The sequence below is a fragment of the Cardiocondyla obscurior genome, linkage group LG05 (genome assembly GCF_019399895.1).
Source record: "Cardiocondyla obscurior isolate alpha-2009 linkage group LG05, Cobs3.1, whole genome shotgun sequence".
In the NCBI taxonomy this organism is placed as follows: domain Eukaryota; kingdom Metazoa; phylum Arthropoda; class Insecta; order Hymenoptera; family Formicidae; genus Cardiocondyla; species Cardiocondyla obscurior.
In genome coordinates, this window is record NC_091868.1 from 4,689,936 (window position 1) to 4,716,452 (window position 26,517).

General features: G+C 38.4%; 1 protein-coding gene and 1 pseudogene across 1 annotated transcript; both read left to right on the top strand.

Moving 5' to 3' along the window:
- The first annotated feature begins 1,563 nt into the window (after positions 1-1,563).
- Positions 1,564-3,897, top strand: LOC139102804 (uncharacterized). Its single transcript, XM_070656949.1, has one exon. It carries the CDS (start codon positions 1,564-1,566, stop codon positions 3,895-3,897), a length of 2,334 nt encoding a protein of 777 aa, XP_070513050.1.
- Positions 3,898-11,417: 7,520 nt separating this feature from the next.
- LOC139102805 (uncharacterized) lies at positions 11,418-13,514 on the top strand (annotated as a pseudogene).
- Positions 13,515-26,517: the final 13,003 nt, after the last annotated feature.

The following is a 26,517-nucleotide window of genomic DNA, read 5'->3' on the forward strand; positions in this document are numbered from 1 at the left end:
GCGCGCATCGATGGTAGCATTATACGGTGTACAAAATTAACGAATGTCGTATGCTACAAAAATTACACGCAAACGTTTTAGAAAATTATGGAAATATTTGGTTGTTCCATAGTGTTTCACTAAATTTGGTACACATTGTATCTTATATTATTGTATAATAAGGGAAATAAAACCAGCTGTTCCTAACTCTAGTTTTGGTATAAGTTTTTATAAAAAATACAAACACGTGGTAATATAGTTTAAGAAAAAACGCTTAAATTTATTCTTAACATAAAATTGTAAAGTGTTCTTTAATTAACATAATGTGTATTAAAATAAACAATTTTTTTATTTAAAATGTTTATAATATATAAAAGGTGTTTTGTAGAGGAAAGCTGAATGAGAGTATGAATTAGAAGAAAGAAATAAGAATGCAAAATGCGCCGGAGAAGGAGGTCCTTAGGTGAGAATGAGGAAGAAGACGTAAATGATTGCGGCACATCTCTCTCTCTCTTTCTCTTTCTTTTTCTTTCTCAGTAGCAAGTTTTGTAATAGTAGGATAACAGAGATTGTAAGCAGAGTAAAGGTCCGCGAAATGTACCTATACAGGGTGCCCCAGACATAACGAAAGGTACTGGAAGGATAGATAGAATTAATCGAGACAAGTAGAAAAGTTCTGTACCATTTTGCAAAATTCTCAACAGTTATTGAGAAAAAAAATTAAAATGTATAAAATGTATTGGTTGAAGAGTAACAAAGAAGCTGTGCGTAAGTGGCCACAACAAGCGAATGGCTAGGAATAGCGCCGTCGCTTCTCGGGGAGACGACCGTGTGTTCGATCAAGCCAGGCCCTACCGTCGCGAGGCCATCCAGGACCTTCAAGGTCGGCGATAATACCTCCGTAACATTCCGACAGTCTGTCTTTTAATGAGGCTTTCGAGGCGAGTTCGAGCGCGGTCGATCAACCCGTGTGTATTTTGTGTGCTTTATTGACGTAATTAATTCGGACTTCAGGAAATCACGTTCGCAGGCGCACACAGAAATCCCTCGGCAGCGACCGAGGTCGGCGTTAATTCATACGCGCGATATCGGGAGGACGGGCGACATTTCGTGTATAATTTTGATGCTATTCTTTGCGCGCGGACTTTGCGCCGTGTGTTTGGACGGCGCGTGGCCGACTTGACGGGACCAACGCGGAGCTCCATGAGAGCTTGGAGTGATTCTGAGAGATAGAAAAAGTCATGTGCCGTGCGTGGCACTGTAGACGAGAGTGTATGCGTGAAACAGTTTTTCATAACTTTGGCGGTAGATGACGACGGATGATACGTCGTAAGGCTTCTAGTGAAATTGGGCGCGTTGTCGAAGCTGGGAAATTCACGGGGCATTGCGGAGAGACAACTGTACTGCTTGGAAAAGAGTCTCGCGCGCGATACGTGCTTTAGACAAGCGTACATCGAGTTTATGAGTGACTACGTGAAATTAAGTCATATGCAATCTTCTTCCCTTCACGCGCTTTCGGCGAGATGGGAAGAAGACGCCTCGCGAGAAGAAAAGGTGGTAGCATTCCAATTACTCGAAGTCAAGATGGCAGAGCTAGACAAAGTGCACGACACGCATAATAATCTACTGTTTGCAACCGACGTGGATGAAGATGCCATGGACAAGGAAATGGAAGAAGACGATTGGTATAAGACCCATTTTCTTGCGGCAAAACTGCAAATGGCGGGAATTTTGGCAAACGCCGAGGAAGTGGCACGGCCCGCACCAGTGGTTAGCGCCAAGACAACGGCGAAGTTACCTCGACTGGAATTGCCAAAGTTCGGCGGCATGGTGAAGGATTGGTTGCCTTTCTGGAGCCAGTTTAAGAAAATACATGAAGATACGACCATCACCAGAGAGGACAAATTCCAGTATCTGCGCCAGGCTATGGTGGCCGGGTCCCGAGCCGACGAGGTGGTAAGGAGCTTTCCCTCCACGGGAGAGAATTACGAAAAGACGATGACGTGTCTCAAGAATCGTTTCGGCCGAGACGACCTCGTGGTGGAATATTACGTAAGGCAATTGCTGAGCTTGGTGTTGCAGAATGCTCTGAAAGGGGGCAAGAGGCTAGCATTGAACAGTCTTTATGATAAGCTCGAATGTTACATACGAGCATTGGAAACGTTTGGCGTGATGACACATAAATATGCCGCCATGTTGTACCCGCTGGTGGAGTCGTCGCTGCCGGAGGAGACGTTACGAGCTTGGCAACGTAGCGGGCAGAGGGCAGAGGAGCAGCCAGAGACTTCGGACCGTTTGAGCAATCTGCTTGGATTTTTGCAACGGGAGGTCGAGAACGAGAAAAGGACAGACATGACGCTTACGGGTTTTGCATTGTTGTCAGAGCCGAACAAGATTAAGAAAGCGAAAAGCAAACCAGAAGACGTCAAAGAAGAAGCCAGCGCGAGTGTTCTGTTTACCGCGAAAGAGACAAAGACAGATTGCGTTTTTTGTAATATGCGTCACGATAATATAGTATGCGATAGCGCGCGTAAGTTAACCTTAGAAGAACGCAAAAATGTACTTAAGAAAGAGAGGGCTTGTTTCAATTGTTTAAAACAAGGGCATGTTTCACATAAATGTAGAATGAATGTGAAGTGTGATTGGTGTGCGAGACGTCACGCTTTGATTATGTGTTTTCACCTAACGGACAAAGTCGTACATAAGAATGACGCGAAAGAAAATAAAGAAAACGTAAAGCCGACGGTAGATGATAAAGTAGATAATAATTTAACTACGTTTTGCGAACACAAGGTGTATTTGCAGACACTTCGAGTAATAGTATTCTCCCAGTCGCGCGAGCGGGTAGTGAGAGCCGTGATAGATACAGCGTCGCAAAGGTCCTATATTCGCGCCGATCTAGCTAAAGAATTAGGTTATACGTCACTCAATAAACAAAAGATGTCGCACTCATTGTTTGGGGAAATCAAATCTGAAAGTAAAACGCACGATGTATTCAAAATAAGGTTAACAGACATAGATCGTACATACATGTGTAATTTTGACGTAATGGATCAAGACACTATTTGTAATACAATTCCTTGCATCAGAGACGACCAACATATTGACGAGTTGCGTAAAAAGAATATTTGTTTATCAGATATTCGGGGTAATAGTAATGAGATCGACGTGCTGATCGGGGCGGATATAGCAGGAAAGTTGTTGACCGGTAGAAAATATAGTTTAAAGAATGGTTTAACGGCGTTTGAAACAAGATTGGGATGGACAGTGATGGGCAAATTACCAAGCGAATCGCGTCGGAGTGACACGGCGTCAATGGTCACGACTTTGATGGTACATGAGGCAAATATAACGGATATGTGGAGTTTAGATGTGATTGGTATTTCGGATCCTATCGGAAAAGCTAGCCAAACATTGAGAGAGGAGCAAACGCGTAAATTTCTTTTAGAAACAACTAAAATAAATGACGAAGGACGGTATGAAGTGAAGCTACCGTGGATAAATGATCATGCACCTATTTCTAATAATTATGAGATCGCGCGTAATAGATTAAATAAATGTCTTGTAAAATTAGACAATCAAAAGCTTTTTGACGAATACGATAAGATATTTAAACAATGGTTGACTGATGGAGTAATCGAGAGGGTACTCGATGATGAAAATAATATTGAATTAAGTCACTATTTGCCTCATCGTCCAGTAGTGAAAGCGTACGGCACAACGAAGATAAGGCCGGTATTTGATGCTTCAGCACATAGCGCGGGGGAGCCTTCCTTAAATCAGTGTTTAGAGAAAGGTCCCAACTTAATTGAATTAATACCGATTGTTTTAAACAAGTTTCGCGAAAGGGAGCTTTATACATTTAGAACTTATTTTTTATACAGATACAATTCTGCGTATCTCTTTGCAGCAACATAATATTGCCCATGGCACTCGCCGAGTACCATAAACATGTCGTAATATTCTTGATTCGTGTATGCAGCCATCTTTTCCGCTTCTATGCTCGAAATCAGTCAGAAAGGATTGATTGACAGTCTCATTGTCTCTCGATATTTATGCAAATTTTGCGGGGGCCGACGCCCCCCACTGCGTCTCCAAGCGCAAATCATGTCGCGTTTCGCGGGGGGTACGTTACGCGGAGGTTTTGATTCCAATGATGAACTCCATTAGATTTTTTTTTATGGGGCCACTGCAAAAGTCTGATTTACAGACAGCTACCAAAAAATGAGGAAGAATTGTACGAGAAGTTGCATTATGCAATTTGGTCCGTCGACGAAGAAATGTTACAAAGAACCGAAGAAAATTTATTAAGGCGAATGAGAGCGTGCATCTCGATGGACGGCGAACATTTCGAGCACTTTCTCTAAACCAGAGATTATCTGCCCTTTTCAGGGCAATAAAATAATCTGCCATTTTCAGGGCAACCACATAATTTATTCGAGGAACATCTTTTTCAGAATTATTTAAATGATTAAAATGTTAACGTTCTACAATTAATTTGGTAGAATAAATATTTTAAAAAGTATTTTAAAAGTTTAAAAAGATTACAAAAAATAATCTAAAAAAATAAAAAAAAAATCTAAAAAAATTAAAGAAAAAAATCTGTCTTTTTCAGGGCAATCGAACAATTTGCCCTTCTCAGGGCAACTGAATAATTTATTCGACGAACATCTTTTCGTTCACGCGAATTAACTTTTACAAAATTTTAAGACGGGCAGAAATAAGTTTAAACTTGCTTAAACAAGTTGAAACGTGTTTGCACGTCAACAAATCCGGCCGCGATAACATCTCAATTTGACGATCGTTCCCGAACGTGTGTGTGTGCGTGTGTGTGTGTGCGTGCGTACGTCTTTTGTGCATCGACAATCTGTTAATTTTTTAATACATTTCTTGCTTTTTATTTACATAAAGAATCAAATAATTCTCACTTGCAACGTCATTCTAGCTTTCTTTATTATTTAATAAATAAATAATGAAGAAAAACCGAATGACGTTACAAGTGAGAATTATTAGATTTCTTATGTTGATGGAAAGAAATTATTATTAATTAATTAACAAATGCTTAATTAAAGGATAATTGTAATATTTTGTGTAGCGTGCGTAACAGGTCAGCTGAGTCGCGGTTTCGTCGCGGGTTCTCCACGTCTGAGTCTGAGTTACGCCGTCCCTGCTTACCATGTGTAGCCGGTCCGGTGAGTAGTTAATTATTAAATTTTATAACTCGAAAACAAAGCCTCGGAAAAATTTTTCGAAGAAAAAAAATAATCTCAAAATTATCTGAACAACATGTTCCTTCACGGACACTATAGTTGTTCTGAATCACCCTGTATACAGAATGTCCCAGATTAGTAGACAAAGCCGAAAATGATAGATAGATCTAATCGAATTAAGACGAAAAGTCCTTTACCATTTTGAAAAATTCTAAATAGTTTCCAAGAAAAAAATTAATTTATGTACGCGTAAGAGCGACATGGAAGCGTGGGCTGAGTAAAAGCGCAATAGACAGCAGCGAGTATTTCTTAAAGAGAATGGGCAAAACTAGCGCGTAGGGAGCGAGGCGATGCGACGACTCGCAAGCGAAATAAAGCGACATCGCGCGTTGTCGCTTCGTCTCGCTCGCCGCGCGCTGACTCCGCCTATCGCCTTTAAGATATACTCGCCGCTGTCTATCGCGCGCTCACTCAGCCCATGCTTTCTTGTCGCTCTTACGCGTACATAATTTTTTTTTTTTTTGGTGTTGCACCGGAACGGTGATTGGTATCCGTCCTCCGGGACCGTTGTTCGGCGATGGGTGGTTTTGTTAAATAAAGATTTCTTTTATTTTATAAAAGTCGTGTTATCTTTATTCTCTTCTCGTGTCGCGTATAAAGTACTTCTTGTTGCGTAGAGCTACGGGTCGTTATCTCGTAATTCACTGACTTGCACGAGCTTTGGAGCTCGTGCATTTTATATTATTTACTTATATCTTGTCAGCGATATTGCAGAAGGAAGTGGCCGAGTGCTCTACTGCCTCCTGCTGATAATGCGCGGTGTCGTAAATGGTGACGAGACTGTACCGTAAGCTCAGCAGATTCCAACAGTTTGACAATCTGCTGAGTCTTCGTAAAAATTGACGCCCGCGGTGTGTCAATCACCTGCGATGACGCGTCGGGTTACAACATCGGAAACTATTCAGAACTTTTCAAAATGGTAAAGGACTTTTTCTCTTAATTCGATTAGATCTACCTATCATTTGGCTTTGTCCACTGATCTGGGACACCCTGTATATCTGAACAACTACGGCGAACGGGCAAAATCATGCGGCATTGTTAATATCGAAATCGCAGATCGCGTCTGTCAGGACCGGCAATAATGGCCTGATGCACTGCGGCGACGGCAGCTAACGTGCGTGAGCTAGCGTGGTGTGCGTCAGGCCACACCGCGGAGCGCGTACGTGAGCCGTGGAGCGCCGAGAGAAGCGAGAGGACGGGGGAAAATTTGGTGGGAGGCGTTCTCATGCTCTATCCCGCTCAAATTGTCTTTCTCAAGACAGAAAACGGAATTTTAAATTGTCTTTCTCAAGACAAAAAACGACATTTTAAATTGTCTTTCTCAAGACAGAAAACGGAATTTTAAATTGTCTTTCTCAAGACAAAAAACGACATTTTAAATTGTCATTCTCAAGACAGAAAACGAAATTTTAAATTATCTTTCTCAAGACAGAAAACGAAATTTTAAATCGTCTTTCTCAAAACATTATTTATTTGTCAAAAAATTATTACGAAAATTAATTACACGCAACGTAAAATTATACAGGGTGTCCCAAAGTCGTGTAGACAAACTTTGGAACTAAGTTAATCTTGTCATTTTAAGACGAAAAGTCCTTTATCATTTTTTATTCCGAGCAATATTAAGCGAGATAATAATTATTGAAAATTACGTCTTTTGGGCGGAACTTACTGCCCCCCACGCCGCGCGGAGACGCTCTATCTATCGGTAGTCCCCAATCCTTGCGTTCGCTATCATCGGTAAGAAAAGTGAAAGCGCGCGGGGCGAGACAGGCGGTTACGATCGGCTCGCCTAATAAACCGGTACGGATCAAAATCAAAGAAAGGCGACAACGCGTGATAAGACAAACAAAAACTATTTCGAATAAAAGAGCTGCGGCGTGTCACAATATTTAAATATTTTTGCGTTTCTCGCCGTTCCCAACATTAAATTAATTAATATACCGCGTAATACCGCGCGCTCTTACTGTAATATAAATGCTACCGTTTTCTCACCACCCGGAGGTGTGTAGCTTGGCGCGTTTTTTTTAACGTGGTGTCCCCAATAGGCCTACTCCACTTGGCGTAACGTTCAACGCAACAATTGTTTGAAGTGCCGTTCTTGTGCTTGTAGGCACAGTTCGGTTCTCCAAACAATTTGTTGCGTCGCACGGTGCGCCATGTCAGGCGTGATTGTACAGAAGGCCGCTATGATTTCATCGCGAACTTTCTTCATGGTACTCTCACGTACGTGCTCAACTTGAGCTTTGACGTATCCCCAGACAAAAAAGTCCGAGACATTTAAGTCTGGGGAACGTGCCGGCCAATGTATCGGCCCCCCTCGGCCCATCCATCTATTCGGAAATATGTTATTCAAAATATTTCGCGTACATCGAGCGAAATGGGGAGGAGCACCGTCATGTTGGAAGATTAGAGTTTGCCGTACTTCTAGAGGAAGATTTTCTAGAAGTCCGGTTAACTTTTCTTCCAAAAATTTGGAATACTCCGCCCCATTTAACCGCGCAGGCAGAAAATATGGACCTATCTGAAAAGTTAAAAAAATTAAAATTTTTACAAACTTTTATGTAATAATAATATTACTTACCACTTTGCTTCTTATTACGTCCGCCCAAACGTTCAACTTCCAACGATATTGAAATCCACATGGTCGAACGGCTTGTGGATTCTCGTGATGCCATAATAAAAAATTCCGAGAATTAAATACTCCATTGGAAGTAAATAATGCTTCCTCTGTCCACAGAATCTGGCTTGAAAAATTATTGTTCCGTCGACACTGTGCTAGGAAGCCTACGAGTATTTTATTTATTTAATAATTAAGCATAAACATAACTTTAACAAAATTATAAAATAAAATTACTTTTACAAAAAATTGCACGTTGTATCTGGTCGCGCGGGAGAAGCTGTTGCACCCGTCGGTAATGAAACGGGTGCAACCCATCTTCTCTTATAACGCGGTGCACCAAGTTCCGCGATACATGCAGGGCTCTAGCAACCCGGCGTACGCTGTTACTCGGATTGTTCTCAAAAGATCGCAAAATACGATTCTCCCGGTTCAGGTTCCGCCGAACGCCAATTTCGACGTTTCTTCTTATCGGGGCCACGAATCCTGTCTCTCGTGCACGAGCGACGCATCTCAATATCGTCGTTTGCGTAGGACGCGCACGGTTTGGAAATCTGCGCGCGTATACGCGCACTGCACCACGTGAATTTTCGCCCGCTATGCCGTAGCAAATTAACATATCGACGTAATCTCGAGTCGTAAACCGCATTTTGCTACTGTTTACAGTGTGCACGCACAATCGCTTCTTCGCTCGTCGAAGCACATGTGCCTTACGAAAAAACAATTGAAAATCGAGATAAGTGGCTGTGCTGCTTCGGTAAAAAAGTGCCTTTTGTTAAACATAGATAACGTTCTAATATCTGTCGGTAAGTCAAAATTCGACAGATTTACAGGACACTTCGTTGCCAAAGTAGCACAATCGATTATCTCAATTTTTTAGTAGCAAAATGCGGTACACATATCGAAATTACGTTGACATTAATTTTCTACGGCATAGCAGGCAAAAATTCTCGAGGTGCAGTGCACGTATACGCGCGCAGATTTTCGAACCGCGCGCGTCTTACGCGAACAACAGAAGAATCTCATTTTGGGAGCATTTGAACAGAATCCAGGTAGCAGCGTACGCCGCGTTGCTAGACACCCTGCGTGTACCGCGGAACAGGTGTAACATCTTCTGCCGCGCGACCAGATACAACGCACAATTTTTTGTGACGGTAATTTTATTTTATAATTTTATTAAAATTCGTTTATGTTAATTATTAAATAAATAAAATACTCGTAGGCTTCCTAGTGCAGTGCCGACGGAATAATGCTTTTTCAAGCCAGATATTGTGGACAGACGAAGCATTATTTACTCCGAACGGAGTATTTAATTCTTGAAATTTTTTACTGTGGCATCACAAAAATCCACAAGTCGTTCAATCTTGCATGTTTCAATTTCATTAAAAATTAAACGTTTGGGTGGGCGTAATAAAAAGCAAAGTGGTAAGTAATATTATTATTACATAAAAATTTGTAAAAAATTTTAATTTTTTTATTTAACTTTTTCAGATAGATCTATATTTTCTGCCTGCGCGTTTAAATGGGGCGGAGTATTCCAGATTTTTGGAAGAAAAGTTGCCCGGACTTCTGGAGAATCTTTTTCTAGAAGTACGGAGATCTCTAATCTTCCAACATGACGGTGCTCCTCCCCATTTCGCTCGATGTATGCGAAATGTTTTAAATCATACATTTTTAAACAGATGGATGGGCCGAGGGGGGCCGATTCATTGGCCGGCACGTTCCCTAGACTTAAATGTCTTGGATTTTTTTATCTGGGAATACGTCAAAGCTCAAGTTGAGCACGTTCGTGAGGGTATCATGAAGGAGGTTCGCAATGAAATTATAGCGGCCTTCCGTACAATCACGCCCGACATGGTGCACCGTGCGACGCAACAAATTGTTCGAAGAGCCGAACTGTGCCTACAAGCACAAGGGCGGCACTTCGAACAATTGTTGCGTTGAACGTTACGCCAAGTGGAGTAGGCCTATTGGGGACACCACGTTAAAAAAAACGCGCCAAGCTACACACCTCCGGGTGGTGAGGAAACGGTAGCATTTATATTACAGTAAGAGCGCGCGGTATTACGCGGTATATTAATTAATTTAATGTTGGGAACGGCGAGAAACGCAAAAATATTTAAATATTGTGACACGCCGCAGCTCTTTTATTCGAAATAGTTTTTGTTTGTCTTATCACGCGTCGTCGCCTTATTTTGATTTTGATCCGTACCGGTTTATTAGGCGAGCCGATCGTAACCGCCTGTCTCGCCCCGCGCGCCTTCACTTTTCTTATCGATGATCGCGAACGCAAGGATTGGGGACTACCGATAGATAGAGCGTCTCCGCGCGGCGTGGGGGGCAGTAAGTTCCGCCCAAAAGACGTAATTTTCAATAATTATTATCTCGCTTAATATTGCCCGGAATAAAAAATGATAAAGGACTTTTCGTTTTAAAATGACGAGACCAACTTAGTTCCAAAGTTTGTCTACACGACTTTGAGACACCCTGTTTATTTTAACGATATTATCTTATACGAACGATCAATATAATGCGAGCAATGACGACGATGACGACGATGATGATTGCAATGAAGACGCCGGTGACGTTGGCTTTACGCAAAATTGTCCCTCTGTAATATTAAAATTTTTTACGGCTACTATTCGTACGAATAAAAATATTTTTTATTTTATTTCTCTTTATACTTACCATTTACGGATTATATGAATCGCACAGCTCTTCGATGATTGTCTTGGGCTAGGAATCAATACCACATGAGCGATTGATAAACACGACATTAGCGATTGATTAAAAAACGATACCCTCTCGGTATAAAACTCCAACGCAATCTCTTAAAATTTTTTCTTATTGTAAGAATAATAAGAAGAGGAAAATACACTCGAGCCGTGGGCCCACAGTTGTGCATCCTCATAGTGTCCACTTTTGTTTAATATTATATTTCAAAGCGACATACTACGCATGAGAACTGTGAGTCGTAGTCGATGGTGACAAACGCGTGAACGAGAGCGAGCGAGAGGGAACGATGAGCGCGCGATACTTTGCGTTCCGCCGCCGCCCCGCCGCTCGCCGCCGACGCCATGACTAAGACTCGCGTAATCACCCCCATCACCTCCCCCCCTTTACCCCCTTTGAAAAATAAGACTCGCGCGACCTCCCTTTTCCCCTTAAAAAAAATTACAACTTTTTGAAATTCGCGATGCCGCATGAAAATACCGCGGCGCGATAACGTACTTATCTATTTAAAAATATCAAATTACATAATAAAAATATCAAATTTCATTATTTTTATGTTATTGTTATTTTTATAAACAATCTGTTCCGAGAATCGCCGACAAAGGGGCGATTCCTGGAAAAACACCCCTCCCCGTGTGATGTCATTACCTTTCGCCCTAGGTCACACGGACACATTAACACATTGTTGTAACCCCGACCCTGGCAACAGCAAGACCTCGCCCGCGAAGGCGCAGGCCGGGTTAACAACCGGCGTCGATCGGATCTTCCGATCGCGGAATCCGCTGACCGATCGACGCCTTGCACTTTTCACATAGGCAATGACCGAACACGGTCATTGTCCTATGTGCCCGAAATCCCCTGACTGTTGCTTTTCCGTCTTAGCAACAGTCGCGTATAAAACCCGCGGCCGCCGAACATCCGCGGATTATTCTGATTACAACTTTACGCAGTTACGCTGCCCGACGCCTGTACGTTTAGAAGGAAGAGAATATACGCAGTGTTACAAAAGAAATCTTTGTTTATTATTCCTCCTGTGTGTTACAAGAGTGTTCCGGGAGGACGGACCCCTTGTACCGTTACCTGGTGCAACAACATAGTGGTCCAGAACCGGCCTATATACATCTACTTACGGGTGGTCGATCTTTGTCCGATCGCCTCGATCCTGGATCAATTTCCACAATTTCCATAATTGGTTTAGTATTAGTTCGCTGCGCAGATTAAATTATAAGAAAACGTTTCATTTAATTAATTCCGGTAATGATGCTCAAAAATTTCGGCAGATGATTCAACTTTCGCGAACGAGATGGCTTGCATTTTACAATGTTGTGAAACGGTTATTGAAGCAGTGGATAGAATTAAAAACACATTTCCGTATAGCTTGCGATACTGAAAAATGTTATACTGCACGAATGATACGCGATATGCTCGAGGATGATTGCAACAGATTGTATTTGCTCTTTTTAAAGCCCATTTTATTTGAAGTACAGCACTTAAACATATCATTTCAAAGTAAAAAAAATTGACGCTGGAAGTTTGTATACAGAAATGTATACAACAAGTAATAGATGCAGTTTTATAATGATTTAGCTTTATTACCGGTCGCAGAAATAGATTTTGGACACGAATTTATGAAAGAAATGAAACGATCTGAAATCTCCGCTGAAAATAAATCTCAGATGCAACAACGGTGTTTCAATTTTTTGAAAAAATTACTAAGAGAAATGGCGCAAAGACTTCCAGCAAATTTTGAAATTTTTAAGAAATATCAATTATTAAGTCCAAGTCAATGCACATCACAAGTTCTAGTCAATTTCGAGAATCTTCCTTTGTCAGATTTTGTCGATCCTCAGTATGATATATCTATGTATAAGAATCAGTGGGAAAAAATCTGTATGTTTGATTGGAATGCTTATTATAAAGGAGATGTTTCTGTAGAGTTGGAAGAATAAATTGAAGTACAAAAATGATTAAACTGTTTGATATAATATATAATTAATAAATGAGATACACTGATCTTTACTGAGTGGCTGCTTGAATGCATCTGAAGCGCTCCGGTTTATTTCGTGGCCCGTTGGCCCTCTCGTTTCTTTGTCTCTTAATCTAGGGATACTATTCCTATCAAGCACGTACTAATGATTCATCTGAATCTATATCTTTTGTCCTAACGGTTCATTACACTCTTCTTGACTCCGAAGCACGTTTTATTTACTTAATATTATATTACTATATAGCGCACTCAGTTTGAACAATAATTTAATATAAAGTTATTTCTCAACAGTTCCAACTAATATTTTAGTTTTTTGGCCTGATGTGTACAAATACATCGATGCTTGCGGCCGATTTCTTTTCCGAGAACTGGCAGAAATGGTACTGAAAATACTCACAATTCCCACAAGTAACGCTGTAGTTGAACGATCTTTCTCAGCACTCACTCTGATAAAATCACGGATTTGGAATAAATTAAAAACTTCAATGCTGCAATCTCTTCTTAGAATCCGAATGTATTTTCAAGCACATGAAAAATGTTGCAAAACGTTTGAACCCTCAATAGATATGATTAATCGTTTTAAGTCAAATTTTATGTATGGGCCGAGGACTAAAACTAGCAATTCTATGAATAACAATAATGAAGAAAATTATGAAAATCTTCATGAAATAATTGATATTTTATTATTCAATGAAAATAACGAATAGATTTAAATCATAAAATATTATCAAGAATATGTGATACAGTAGTATTAAGTATAAACAGAAGAGTGATAAAAGTTAATACTTATATATTTTATATGCAATGTTTATGTATTCCTACAGATTATTTAATTTTGTTTCATTATTTTAGATAATTTTACTTTAAATAAACGCTCAGTTTTCTTTATGATTAAAATACATCACCTAATAAGACTGAACTATGTGTCCAATTCATATAATAAATTAACATAATTTAATAATTACAATGTTTTTTTTTATCCCGTCCATCCCTATTATAACTAAATTTTCCCAATAAGAATAAAGAATCATTTGAAAGTCAAGATGGTCTCAAAATGATGTTATATTGACATTTTAACGTTTTAATTTTTTTTGTTTTACTTTATTAAAATAGTTTTAAAATTGGCGCTTGAAATGGAGATTTAAGCGATCTATAATGGCGATTTTGGTAATTTGAGTGACCTCTTACGGCGATTTGAGGTTTCAAATATCTGGCAACCCTGAGTCCGATTTACAACCTCGGCCACTGCCGAGGGCTCTCCGTGCGAGCGTGGGTACCGGACTTCCCTAAGAATGCGAGACACGACTATAATCAAGTCTATACAAGCTGGTCCCCCGCAGGGCTCGGCCAGCCACGTTCGGACGCCCGTCGAAGGCCACTCGCTAAATTATAGATTCTCTCACCCCACAGTGAGTCGCACACAAACTCTACCGGGCCCGAGTACCCGTTCATCTGACTGGGTATCGTACGAGCACGTGGCCGTCTCTGAGAAGCGGAAGACTTCACACAATAAGAAACGCCACAAGGCGGGTGGAAGACCTCACCGAAAATTCGTTATCGTGGCCCTCAGAACTTCTCGCTCCCCCTGTCCTTGCTCTCTCTCGGCCGCTTCTCTTCCGCTTTTCTGTCGATCCCAATCGTTTGTCCGTGTTTTCGCTCGCTCATCACGTCTATCTCGCACGCTAGCTATTAAGGAAGAGAGCAAGGACCGCGCAAAATTTCGGTACGAGGCCCGGCTTATCCCCACCCACGGGTTTCGCGGATTTTCCGCGTGCGATGTCGCCGCTAGTTTTTCGCGGGCGCAGCTGCCCTCGCGGGGCCCTATCATTAACTAATGGAACCGACGCGGATTTTGGATGATCCCTCGCAGACTGTCTTTCGCGTGGGTTCCTCCGCAGGCCACTCGCGGGTACGACGAGGCGTCTTGGCGTGTTTCCCTCTCGTCGCGGTTCTTCTTTGGTGCTTTCGGGACGGGTGGCCTCTCATTGTAGGCCTGCATCCTTCCGTCATTCCTCCAACGAATTTGTTCTCTCGTCCTCCGTGTAGATTTTCTCTGCTCTTCACGCGGCAGGGACGTTCGGTATCCTCAGCGATATACGACAGCAACAGAGTAAAAGATCACGATCGTTAAATTATGCTGCTCAAACGCGAAATTGACCCTCCGGAGGTTTTCCGCGGCCCTTTTTTTTCTTCCTCCCGCTCTCCTGTCTACGGCGATTCGTCCGGCGCCGCTGCGTTTTGTGACGGCCGCGAGAAGCTGCGGCTAGGCAGCGAAAGTTGTGGAAGGCTCTTTATCGTACCGTATGCGGATTTTCGTCCGACCAATACAAATAATTTCGCGAATTAAAATCACCATTCGGTGTAAATGTCGACTTGTCGGTCCATAAAATAATATCAGGAAACGATGCTTTTCGCCGACGTTTTGCAAGGAACTCTGTAAAATAAAAGATTTTCTTAACAATTATTATTCTTTTTGAAATTAATACGAATATAAATTATTAATAAAAATACCTTCGCAAAACCGGAGTTGTGATCCAAAATCCCTCGGTAAAAGCTGTTGTACTCGCTGGTCATGGTACGGGTGTAACATATTGTATTTTCTCGGAGAGTATTATACACTGCGTATGTCGACAAATTAAGTTGATGTCCCGCACGACGTAAACTCATTCTCGGCTGATCAGCGAATAAGTCAAACACTCTTTCTTTATCTTGTACTTGATGTCGCGCAGGTGCATTATTTTGATTATACACGAGACACTCCGTCTCGCGTAATCTCTGCACCACGCAAAAACTTGTTCGGTTGCACGGATAGTGTGCTCACTCGGGACACCGTTTCACGTAAATTTCAGCAGCACGAGTGGCATTTTCACCGGCTAGTCCATGGGCTATTATTATATCAGTGTATTCTTCTGGAGTATAATTAGCCATTATAAACGTTTGTCACACCGCGAATACTGGATGACTAATGACTGCTTTCAAAAATTTTATTATCACGATTCTTGACAAAAACAATTGTACGTAGATTTTTTAATCGGAAAATTTTCATGTAGATAAAAATCAAGTGGAAAGTATAAACAGATAACAGATTATTTCATTAAACATTTTGTAACGCATATTTTCTTTTATTCATTTCAGATCGGTCCACACTTTCTTCCTCCGCGATTAACCGGAGAGACTTATCAACATTTTTTAGAAAATGTACAATATTACCGGGGTTACTCGAAGACGTGTTTCTGGAAACAAGAAAGTAAATAATTTACCAACACGAGGAGCACCGGCTCATTCTTGCCTGGCAGTGCGCGAGGTGTTGAATGCGCATTTCGGCGACAGGTGGATGGGTCGTGATGGCCCAATGACCTGGCCGGCACGGTCACCAGATTTGACCGTACCAGATTTTTTTATGGGGTCATATAAAAATTCTAGTTGAGCCCCAGCGCAATAGGACTGCAAATGACGTACGCAAAGCTATCGTTGCGGCGTTTGCAACTATTTCGCCGGTAATGGTGCACCGTGCAACGCGCGATGTTGTTCGAAGGGCCGAACTCTGCTTACAGCAGAGGGGAGGGCACTTCGAACAATTTTTACTCTAAACGCTATAAGTGGAATAAGCCTACCGAGGATATCACTATAAAAAAACGCACAATGCTATCTACCGCAAGGTAGTAAGGAAATGATAACACATTATTTCCTTTTCATTAAGAGTGCGTTATGCTTAACGTCGTTTGCAATGATTTTATAATTATTTTACGTTTAATTACTGAGAGCGTTGTGAACAATAAATAAAATGCGACCTTAAAGTATTGGTGTGAATGGTATCGATCACGCGAGCGCGTTTGTTTGTCTTTGTCGCGAAGACTCGCTGCAACTCTCTTATCACTTAAGAAAGATAGTAAACCGCAACTCGGGTTACTATCTTTCTTAAAAATACTCGCCGTCGTTTGTCGCGCTCAGTCCGCGTGTCCTCCTTGTCACTCTTACGCTTACATATTTTAATTTTTTTTCTCAAAAACGGTAAAGAATTTTCAAAAATTGTAAAGAATTTTCTTTCTTAAAATTTAATTCTCTATCTAAATTTTTCGGGCGTGTCACCTCGAATCAACAATATCAACAATATCAACAATATCAATATTTGCAAGTTAATTTTCATATGTCTCACAAATAGGTTATGTGTGACAGCGTGTCACTTTCATTACTATTATTGTTTAATCAAAGTTGTGAACCTAAATATTATATTTAATCTTATTTCAAACAACCTTGATAACAGTTGTATTAAAGCTACTTGCGCAAAAAATGAGTAACGTTACGAAATGGTTTGTTACGTCCTGTAAACTCCACATCTCTTTTTTTCCGACACATGGTTGATAAAATAGATAAAGAGAAGTATACCGAATGTATTGGTATCAAAGGAGAGGGTTCTAGCTTCCAGAAAAATAATTTTTACTGACAGAATATCCTGAATCGCCAGATGAATAAATAAAAAAAAGAAACTTGTAACAATTGTGCAACAGATGTCGATAAAATTGAATTTGTTTGATCTTGTGTTTTTATTGCTTGGATATTGTGCGGGTCCTATTTCTTTAAATAGGATAAAGTTCCTTTATTAAAACGGAGTCATCGACCGCATTGGCTTTTGAAAGGCGTCAAAGTATCTCCTAGAGACCCTGACTCTCATTTCAGTTTAATCATATGTAATCAATTCGTAAAATACATATCTTTTTATGTATTTGTGAAAAAAGCTCTACCTACTTGACGATTTTTTGGGACCTTAATTTTCAATTCTCCGAGCACGGACGTAACATTCTTTCACTTTTATTTTGTTATGTGTAAAAGCTTTGTTTGCTAGTAAAATTTAAGCTTACAGTTGATATAAATGGCAATAAATTCGAAATCAATCTTTAATCGAAATTGATGATAGTGTGACGATAATTTGCTATTAAGTTGCTTATTGGGTTAATATAAAAGATGCACGTTTCGCACTTTGCATCATTATATCTTAGTTTGTAGGGTGCATACAACAAATATAAAAACACTCATTTTATAAATTAAATACAAGCTTTTTATTAAACCATTACTGAGATCTGATAATCTTAGAGAGTTGCTTTCAACTAACCGGCTTGTCTGAATATACACAGTCAATCTCGCTGCATGTATACTTATTGATAGCGCAAAATGCTACCGTGTCTTGATATAAATTTTGTTAATAATAAATTAGAATTAACAAGAAATTTAACAATAAAACAATTTTTTTACTAATTTAAATAATACAAATAGTCTTACCTGCAAACGTTTGTTTTGCATTGCAAATAATCCCAACTGTAATGGAACTTGCACGATAGCGCTTAACTGACATCCTAATTTCATCACTAGAAGCACATTATCGCTGTGCTTACAGAGTGTCCATATCACTGCAGTGGCTAGTAATATCGAGTTTGTGATACAAAAACATTGGAAAGCACTACGAATAAGTTTCTGAGGCTTTGTTGCGTTTGGTGGAAGAGGCCAACAGCAAGAGAATGTTAAGTATATTTTGAGAAAAGCGATTACTTTATCTAACGTTACTTTTCTCTCCATGTTTAAGACTCGACGTAAATGCAAGCTGGTATAGTATAAACTGTAATATAATTGCCTCTGCAACATTGCCAAGATAATTTGTCGGAGGTAGACGCTATAATAACACCGTTAGGCGCCAAATGACGCATATGCGGTACATACGATATAAGCAAAGTTATATCCTACCTTTAAAGGGTACATTGATTTTTAACGTATCATTATGTATTTAATACGTTATTATATAAACGTTATTATATAAACAACATTACATTAGGTCTGTGACATAAATTATAATTTATATAAAATGTTCAGTAAAATAATTGCAAATTATTTTTTTAAGTATACATACAATAATGTAACTTTTAATTTTACTAAATGTGGAAATTAATTATTTTTACAATTATACAATGTGTACTAAATGAAACATTAAACATGGTTTAAAGGTCTAACTTTAAACTGATATTTTTTTAAGTTACCAAAGATTGCCGTGTGTGTGTGTGCGTGCGTGCGTGCGTGCGTGCGTGCGTGTGTGTATTGGTGTGTGCGTGCCTGTGTGTAAGATTTCTAAAAAATTAAAAATTATTTATTAAATAATTACTTTAATTATGTAAATATTATTTTATTAAATCAGAAAGACATCAAAGACGGTTTTGCATTATAGAGACTTCTAACAATTACTGCATTACTAAAAATTAATACCTCAAATAAATTCATAAAAATAAGATTTTCTGAAAGTTCGATTACATATGTGTTTTCCACATTTCTCTTATATGAGAAAGAGGAAGACAAAGATCGCTTAATTAATCATATGTACCGAGTACAATGTTACCCCATTCTTACTATCACTTTCCAATACTACACGTATATAGCGATCCTATGGCAATAGTTAAGTAATAATTAAATCCATTACGTAGAAGTATAATTAGTATAGAGCAGCACAGAACCATGCACTGTGTCTTCAAAGTACAATATATCGTAATAAAAATAGTGCAGATATTAAACTTCTTGCTCTCACTTTCTCTCTTTCTTCCTCTCTCTCTCTTTCTTTCATATTAATATTTGATTTATTGGTACATGATAATAAATTATTGTACATTTTAATTTTTCTTATTTTTTAGATATTTTTTTTTTATTTTACACTACTGGAAAAAATTAAGAGATCTCCTAAAAATTCCACATTTTTAGGTGATTTTTAACAAATTGTTACTGGGAAAAAAATAATCGTACAGTAAATTTAAAAAAAGCAAATTGTAGCTCCAAGTATCTAGTTTTTGGATCTAAACTTAAAAAAAAATTTTTTTTTGAGTAATCTCAAAAAAATCACTAACAAAAAAATTTTCTAAATTTTTTAGGTTTTTCTTCTTTTTGGTTTATGGACTTCAAAAAAATTTTTTTGACTTGACCTTTATATGGACTGGATAGCTTGTTTATTCAGCTTTAATTTCTTTTTTTTTAAACTTTGATACGATCACTTCTCGCCAAGTATTGGGCTTTGAATGGAAAAGTATCATTTTGTCTTTGATCATCAATATTTCAGTAACCACTATTCGCACAGAAAATTGAACGTGGGTTTAAAAAACTTGAATAAAATCTCTACAAGGATAAGCTATTGTTTTTTTTTTTTTTTTTTTTTCCATTTTGACATGTTTTTGAAAAAGTAACAAAAAAAGGGTTTTTAGTGTTTTTTTTAATATTAAGCGCTGAATGAAAAATATTGTGGAAACCACTAATGTTAAGTGTGCCTTTTACAGTTCAATATATTACAAAAACCCTACAAAAATTCAATTTAATCCAGTCAGCCGTTTTTTTGTTTTACTCGTGTTTTGTGGGTTAGTGAAAATGATTTAATATTTACACCGTGGTTTAATAAATTTTAATTGTTACTTTATAGTGTTTTAGAGAGTATATATATATATATATATATATACAGGGTGTCTCAGCCCATGTGTAAAATCCTATACAGATAGGTAGGTCTTGGGGAAATAAGTAAAAAAGTTCTTTAACGTTTTGAAAAATTCTCAATACTTATTGAGAAAAAAATTAATTTGTCTAGCGCAAGAGCGACAAGAAAGCTACACGTGAGTGAGCGCGATAGGCGACGGCGCCATTCCTAGCCATTCGCCTGTCGCGCTCACTCACGCGCAGCTTCCTTGTCGCTCTTACGCCTAATCATTTTAAACATTTTAATTTTTTTCTCAATAACGGTTGAGAATTTTCCAAAATAGTATAGGACTTTTTTACTTATATTTCCAATATTTTTCTAAATCCGCGGTGGTGTACACTTTGGGCGGGACACCCTGTATATACAGAGTAGTCTATTTAAATTGAGACATTAAAATATCTTAGAAACACTGGGCTAAATCAAAAAATGTTTCATACAAAAGTTGAATGTTTTGAAGGGGGACATCCGGTGGTAACCTTGCGTTTGACCTTGATGTCAAATTTGTAGATTATTTAAAAGTCAACTTTAAAATCTTAAATGGAAACCCCAACTTTTTATTACAGATTCTTATTCTTCATCGAAAAGTAAATAACTTTTTTTTAAAACATTCTTTTGAAAAAAGTTAACTTATGTTCTTAAAAGGTCCTTAAACTATTCTCAAAAGTCATATTCAAGATTATTTTAATGCTATAAGATGACATATTTCGGAAGAATGTTTCATACAAAAGTTGTGTGGTATAGAGTGAGACATATTGTGATATTATTGGTTTGATTTTCAGGTGAAATGTCAAGGTAAAATAAAGGTTAAATATGAAGTTGACCTTTATTTCACCTTGACATTCCATCTAAAGGTCAAACCAACACGCCTTGTGCTGCAGGATGATTTCTTTTCGTTGCTTCTATTGGTGAGTCTTCCAGAGTTGCACACGGCAATGATTCTGATGAGCTTGCACAAAAGAACAAAGAGATGAGTCGACCAACGATGAGTGGAAAATCCGCGAAAAGCACACTGAACTCTTGATGCACACGAGGCGAACCTTTGCACAGCTAAGACGACAATGATAAGACTCGAGCCGGCAACGCCTTCGAGAATCGGAGGCGTTAATCGAACGACGAATCGATATCGATCTGTCGCCGGCGATCGGCAACGAGGTGCTGCCCCGCGGTAGTGGCATAATAAATTATTACGTAATCTTTTAATAGAAGGTGATCTTGATATCTCAATAAAAAAACAAAATAGCAGAAAATAAACTAAAGCATTTCATATCACAATATATGTAATTTAATTTTTAGTACAAAACATTTTATACTAGTAATTTAAGAGGAATTTGTAGTGGTCACGTTAAGTGACTCACTCTATATGTATAGTAGCATTAGAAAATAATTTTAATTTTCCACAATTAGTGTACTTATACAAGATGTTTGATGTAAGGTTTTGTTTTTGGTAACTGTAGATAGATATCGGGAATACAAATCGAAAAGTTAGATATCATTTAGTAACATTTGTAACCGTTACCAAGTAAGAAATTACTGAGTTTTGACAAATTGGCGCGAAGCACGTAATAAGTCGGGCGCGGCAAGTGAGGGTGGGTAAGTCTTAGAGGGAGAACGGGGGTTAAACGCCGCGCGACAATTGTGAAGTGAGGGTGAGAAAAGTTAACGCGTGGTGTAATAGACAATAGTCGCGCGGCGTTTAACCCCCGTTGTCCCCCTAAGACTTTCCCACCCTCACCTGCCGCGCCCGACTTATTACGTGCTTCGCGCCATTTCGTCAAAATTCAGTAATTTCTTACTTGATAACGGTTACGAATGTTACTAAATAATATCTAACTTTTTGATTTGTATTCCCGATATCTATCTACAGTTACCGGGAACGAAACCTTACATCAAACACTCGATATAACAAAATCTTAAAGCTGCGTTCAAGGAAGGCCATATATGCGCATTTGTCTTCAACGTACGCGATGTTCACTGTGACATATGCGTGCATATGTGCTTTATGGAATGTAGCTTAAAATACCGTTATATAAACTATGTATAATAATTGTATAAAAATATAAATAATTTTATTTAAGACTCTCATATATTTTATTTGTTTAAAATTTTACTTAACAGTATATTCCTGTATATAAAATACAGTAAATTAAATGAGACAGTAATTGCGATATACAGAATTTAAGAATGTATAGGTCCTTTTAATGTGCGTTATGCATAATTTTAAATACGGTCCTCATAATGTACGAAAGTCGGTATATACATTAAGAAAGACGGAATATTACAATGCATATAAAATGTTACGAAGAACAACTTTAATTAACTTATAACAGATGCTTTTCGATTAAAGCGGACTAATTAATACATCTACAAACTACGCCTTTAACTGTACAAAATATGCATATAAGTTTATGTATGAAATCAACATTATCAATTTGACAGCTTCTAATACGCAGGCACTATTTTCAGATGTATTAATTAGTTCATTTTAATCGTAATTCATCTGTCAAAATTTAATTGAACTGTTGGTCTTTATAACATTTTACACCCATGGTAATGTTCCAGTTTTCGTAACGGATTCACTGACTTTCGTGCATTATGAGGACCACATGAAAACATATACCTATTTTTATATGTTTATCTTTCGTTTTCTCTCACACCGTTTATCTGTTTCACAACTATTATATACACAACACAAATAATAGGAAAGTTTCAATGTGTGTTTGGCATATGTTTCGGTGGGGGAGACCAATAAGAGCATTTTTTCTTAATGAAATTTTGTCCTATCTCTTTCCCCCTCCACGCACGAAAGCAAAAACAAAAAAAAATTAAAAAAATTTGGGCAGATAGAAGGGTGGGGGGACTAGTAGGAGCATTTTTTGTTAATGAAATTTTGTCTTATCTCTCCTCCCCTTCGCGCACGGAAACAAAAACGAAAAAAAAAAAAAAAAATCTGGGCAGGTTAAAGGGGGGAGACCAGTAGAAGCATTTTTTGTTAATAAAATTTTGTCTTATTTCTTTACTTCCATATATACCACGTCCAGTCGGAAACATATAAACATGATTTTCTATTAACTGTGAAACACTGTTTAACAATTTTGTTTTATCAACGGTTTTTACACTCATACGAACAATTTTTCCAAATGTTGTATTCGGATTTATTATGTATTCGGCCAATTTTTTTGATGTTACACTTTTTTTAAATACAAATATGCGTTTTGCATCTTTTTTTGGCAAATCTGATATACAGAGTGTATCATTCCATATTGATAAACTGTCAAAGTTAGATAGGTCTCGTGGATACAAGTTAATAAGTCCTGTGCCATTTTGCAAAATTCTCAATAGTTATTGAGAAAAAAATTAATTTGTCTAGCGCAAGAGCGACAAGAAAGCTACGCGTGAGTGAGCGCAACAGACGACGGCACCATTTTTAGCTACTCGCCTGTCGCGCTCACTCACGCGTAGTTTCCTTGTCGCTCTTGCACTAGACAAATTAATTTTTTTTTCAATAACTATTGAGAATTTTGCAAAATGGCACAGGACTTATTAACTTGTATCCACGAGACCTATCTAACTCTGACAGTTTATCAATATGGAATGATACACTCTGTATAGCGCAGAAAATCTTTTTTTGTAAGAGATGTCCTAATATTTTGGTACGATGATTTAAACTTTTCTTCTTTCGGATAAGTTATTGCGGTGTTTTTTTTATCGTTACAAGTAATTAAATTTTTGCTCCAGGTTTCGTACATGGACAGCTTAAATGCTGCGCATTTCTTGAAAGCAACTGTCATTTCTCCATCTTCCTTTTTATTGTCGTCTCCATAAATGTTAGTCGCGAATTCCGCCCTAATTCAACAAACCCCGTACCAGACGTGCTTTACCGCCCTTGCGTACGAAGCACTCAGAATTTCGGTATACAAAGGGTAATCACATTTATCTGTTGGATCATCCGATGGGCGCAACTGTACTATTCCATTACGTTCGGAAGCTGATTCTGTATTGTGCAAAAACAAATTACGAGTTACAGTGTAATTATATTTGTTTCGTCGTCACCGACGACTCAGTCGCTCTCGGGAAATTTTAGGAAGTGTGGTCCGGTGGAAAAGAATTGCTTCCCTTTTTTCTCAAGTCGGTTGGTTTATTAAAGTTGAGCAGAAGGCTCAACGCTCTAGCGAACTCGTGTCCCTTAGCTGACCAACGACCGGCCCGCGTACAATAGTCGGTAGATGCGTAACGCTATGATTAAAGTAACTTGGCGAACTGACGCGGTCTCGTTTTTTCGGCTTTTATACGTCGACGCGTTAGACCTTCGATTTGCCCTACTCCGCGTTAATATCAAATTTAAAAAGTTCGTTCTCAGCGGTTTTATCCTTATACATAAGTTGGCCCGTTTAGAGTACGGTGTTTACCGCGCTTGTTTTGCTCCGATGACGCGCGCTCGTCTTTATTTTTACAGTAATATTTGTCTTGTTTGACGATCGGCTAGCGATACGTTTTTAACGTTACATTTTATTTTACATTACAACGATATTCGTCGAGTCATTTTTAATTATCCGAACAATATTTACCACTGATTCCATGAACAAAATAACAGTCTGAAGTCACTTCAAATGACATTTCGTATTTTCTCTGCCAACTGCCAAAACGGTTTTAAGTTCCTATTTTCACGAAGTGTCGCTTCGTCATATAAATTTTTTAATTTTGCAACATTATTCAAAATTTGATGGTCACAATATGATGTCCATGATATAGATCTTATTCTATATAGAATATTGTTTTCTTCAGCAATTTTTAGAAGAGTTGTTAGGCTTTCTTCATCTCCGAACAGATCATACCTTTGAATGTAATTACCTATACCACCATTTATTCTTAAAGAATCTAAAGTTACGACTTCTTCAAGATGTAATTGATAATTTTCTATCACACACGTTTCATAATACGTAATCAAATCAAATAGGTATTGTAAACAATTCTCCTGAGCATTTTGAAGTACGTTTTTTCGGTCACGAAACCCATTGAGCAAACAACAGGTACCAACAATGTTCGTATATTGACATCTCGCCATCTTGGCCGCCGACGAATATCTCTGTATGAAAGTGACATCTGAATCCGTATATGGTACGGCATTTAAGTCAGAATGACCGTATTCCCATAGCCAACCAAAGGAGTACTTGTTAAGTTTGCCAAAAAGCCGCGTTGAACTATGTTTTAATACTTCTCTCAGCCCTGGAGTCCTCTTTTCAGCAATTTTTAGAACAATAACATCATCATTGGTCGAGCTTACTGTGTTTGCTCTATGTATTTGGACGACATCAACGTTGTCGTGGTTCAAATTAATTAATCGCCACATATGATGTTCTGCAATAGATGGAAACAATCGGAGTCCATGTATACAAATATAGAACCGTAAAAATTGTATACCGCATTCCTTATCTAAATCACAACAAAATGTTTCTTTATTAACACACGCGCAATAACGATTATAATCTTCTTGGTAAACCGTAAATGTTTTATCGACAACGTGCCACAAAGCAGCTAATCCTCCGCCAACTGTCTTGCTACTGCTCGCAAAATTACGAGCAGCAGTAGCGAATATTTTTAAGGATAACATTTGGAAACAGAACGCAACGTTGCTGCGTTCTGTATTTTCTTGTCTGTTGCGAAGCAATTCACTACTTGAAGAAAGTTGGATTAATGCAAATACCGGTTGATTATCAATTGTAGCCACAATTGCTTCATAAAATTTTTTATTTTTATCACATTTTTCGTTTGTTGCGGACGGTGGACTCTGAAAATGATAAAAAATGTCCCTGTTTTTTATATAATTGGTTAATTTTTTATTTTTGCATTCTTGCACGCACGGTGGCACAATGTGCACTTTTCCAAGAGTGTGGCACCTAAAAGGTGCCAAAGAGCGACAACAAAACAAAAAAGAGTCTATGTCACTTTGCACTCTTACATCACATTCTTCAATTGAACATTTCTTTGACCGTAAAACATAATGCAACAAATGTTCCGATTCGATCAATTCTTGCACAGATAAGGCCATTTTTGATTGTTATCTAAAAAAAAAATAAAGTAAATTAGTACGTGCTTTGTAAGAAAAAAAAAAATTCGACAGATGAATTACGATTAAAATGAACTAATTAATACATCTGAAAATAGTGCCTGCGTATTAGAAGCTGTCAAATTGATAATGTTGATTTCATACATAAACTTATATGCATATTTTGTACAGTTAAAGGCGTAGTTTGTAGATGTATTAATTAGTCCGCTTTAATCGAAAAGCATCTGTTATAAGTTAATTGAAGTTAGTAGGGAATAAACACGGGTTCTAACCCAGGAGCGTTGAGGGAGGCGAGGGGACGGGGGAAAAAACCGCGATGAGAGGAGCGCGGGGAGAGGTAGCCGTAGGTGGGAAGAGACGGGGGGGGGTATGAAT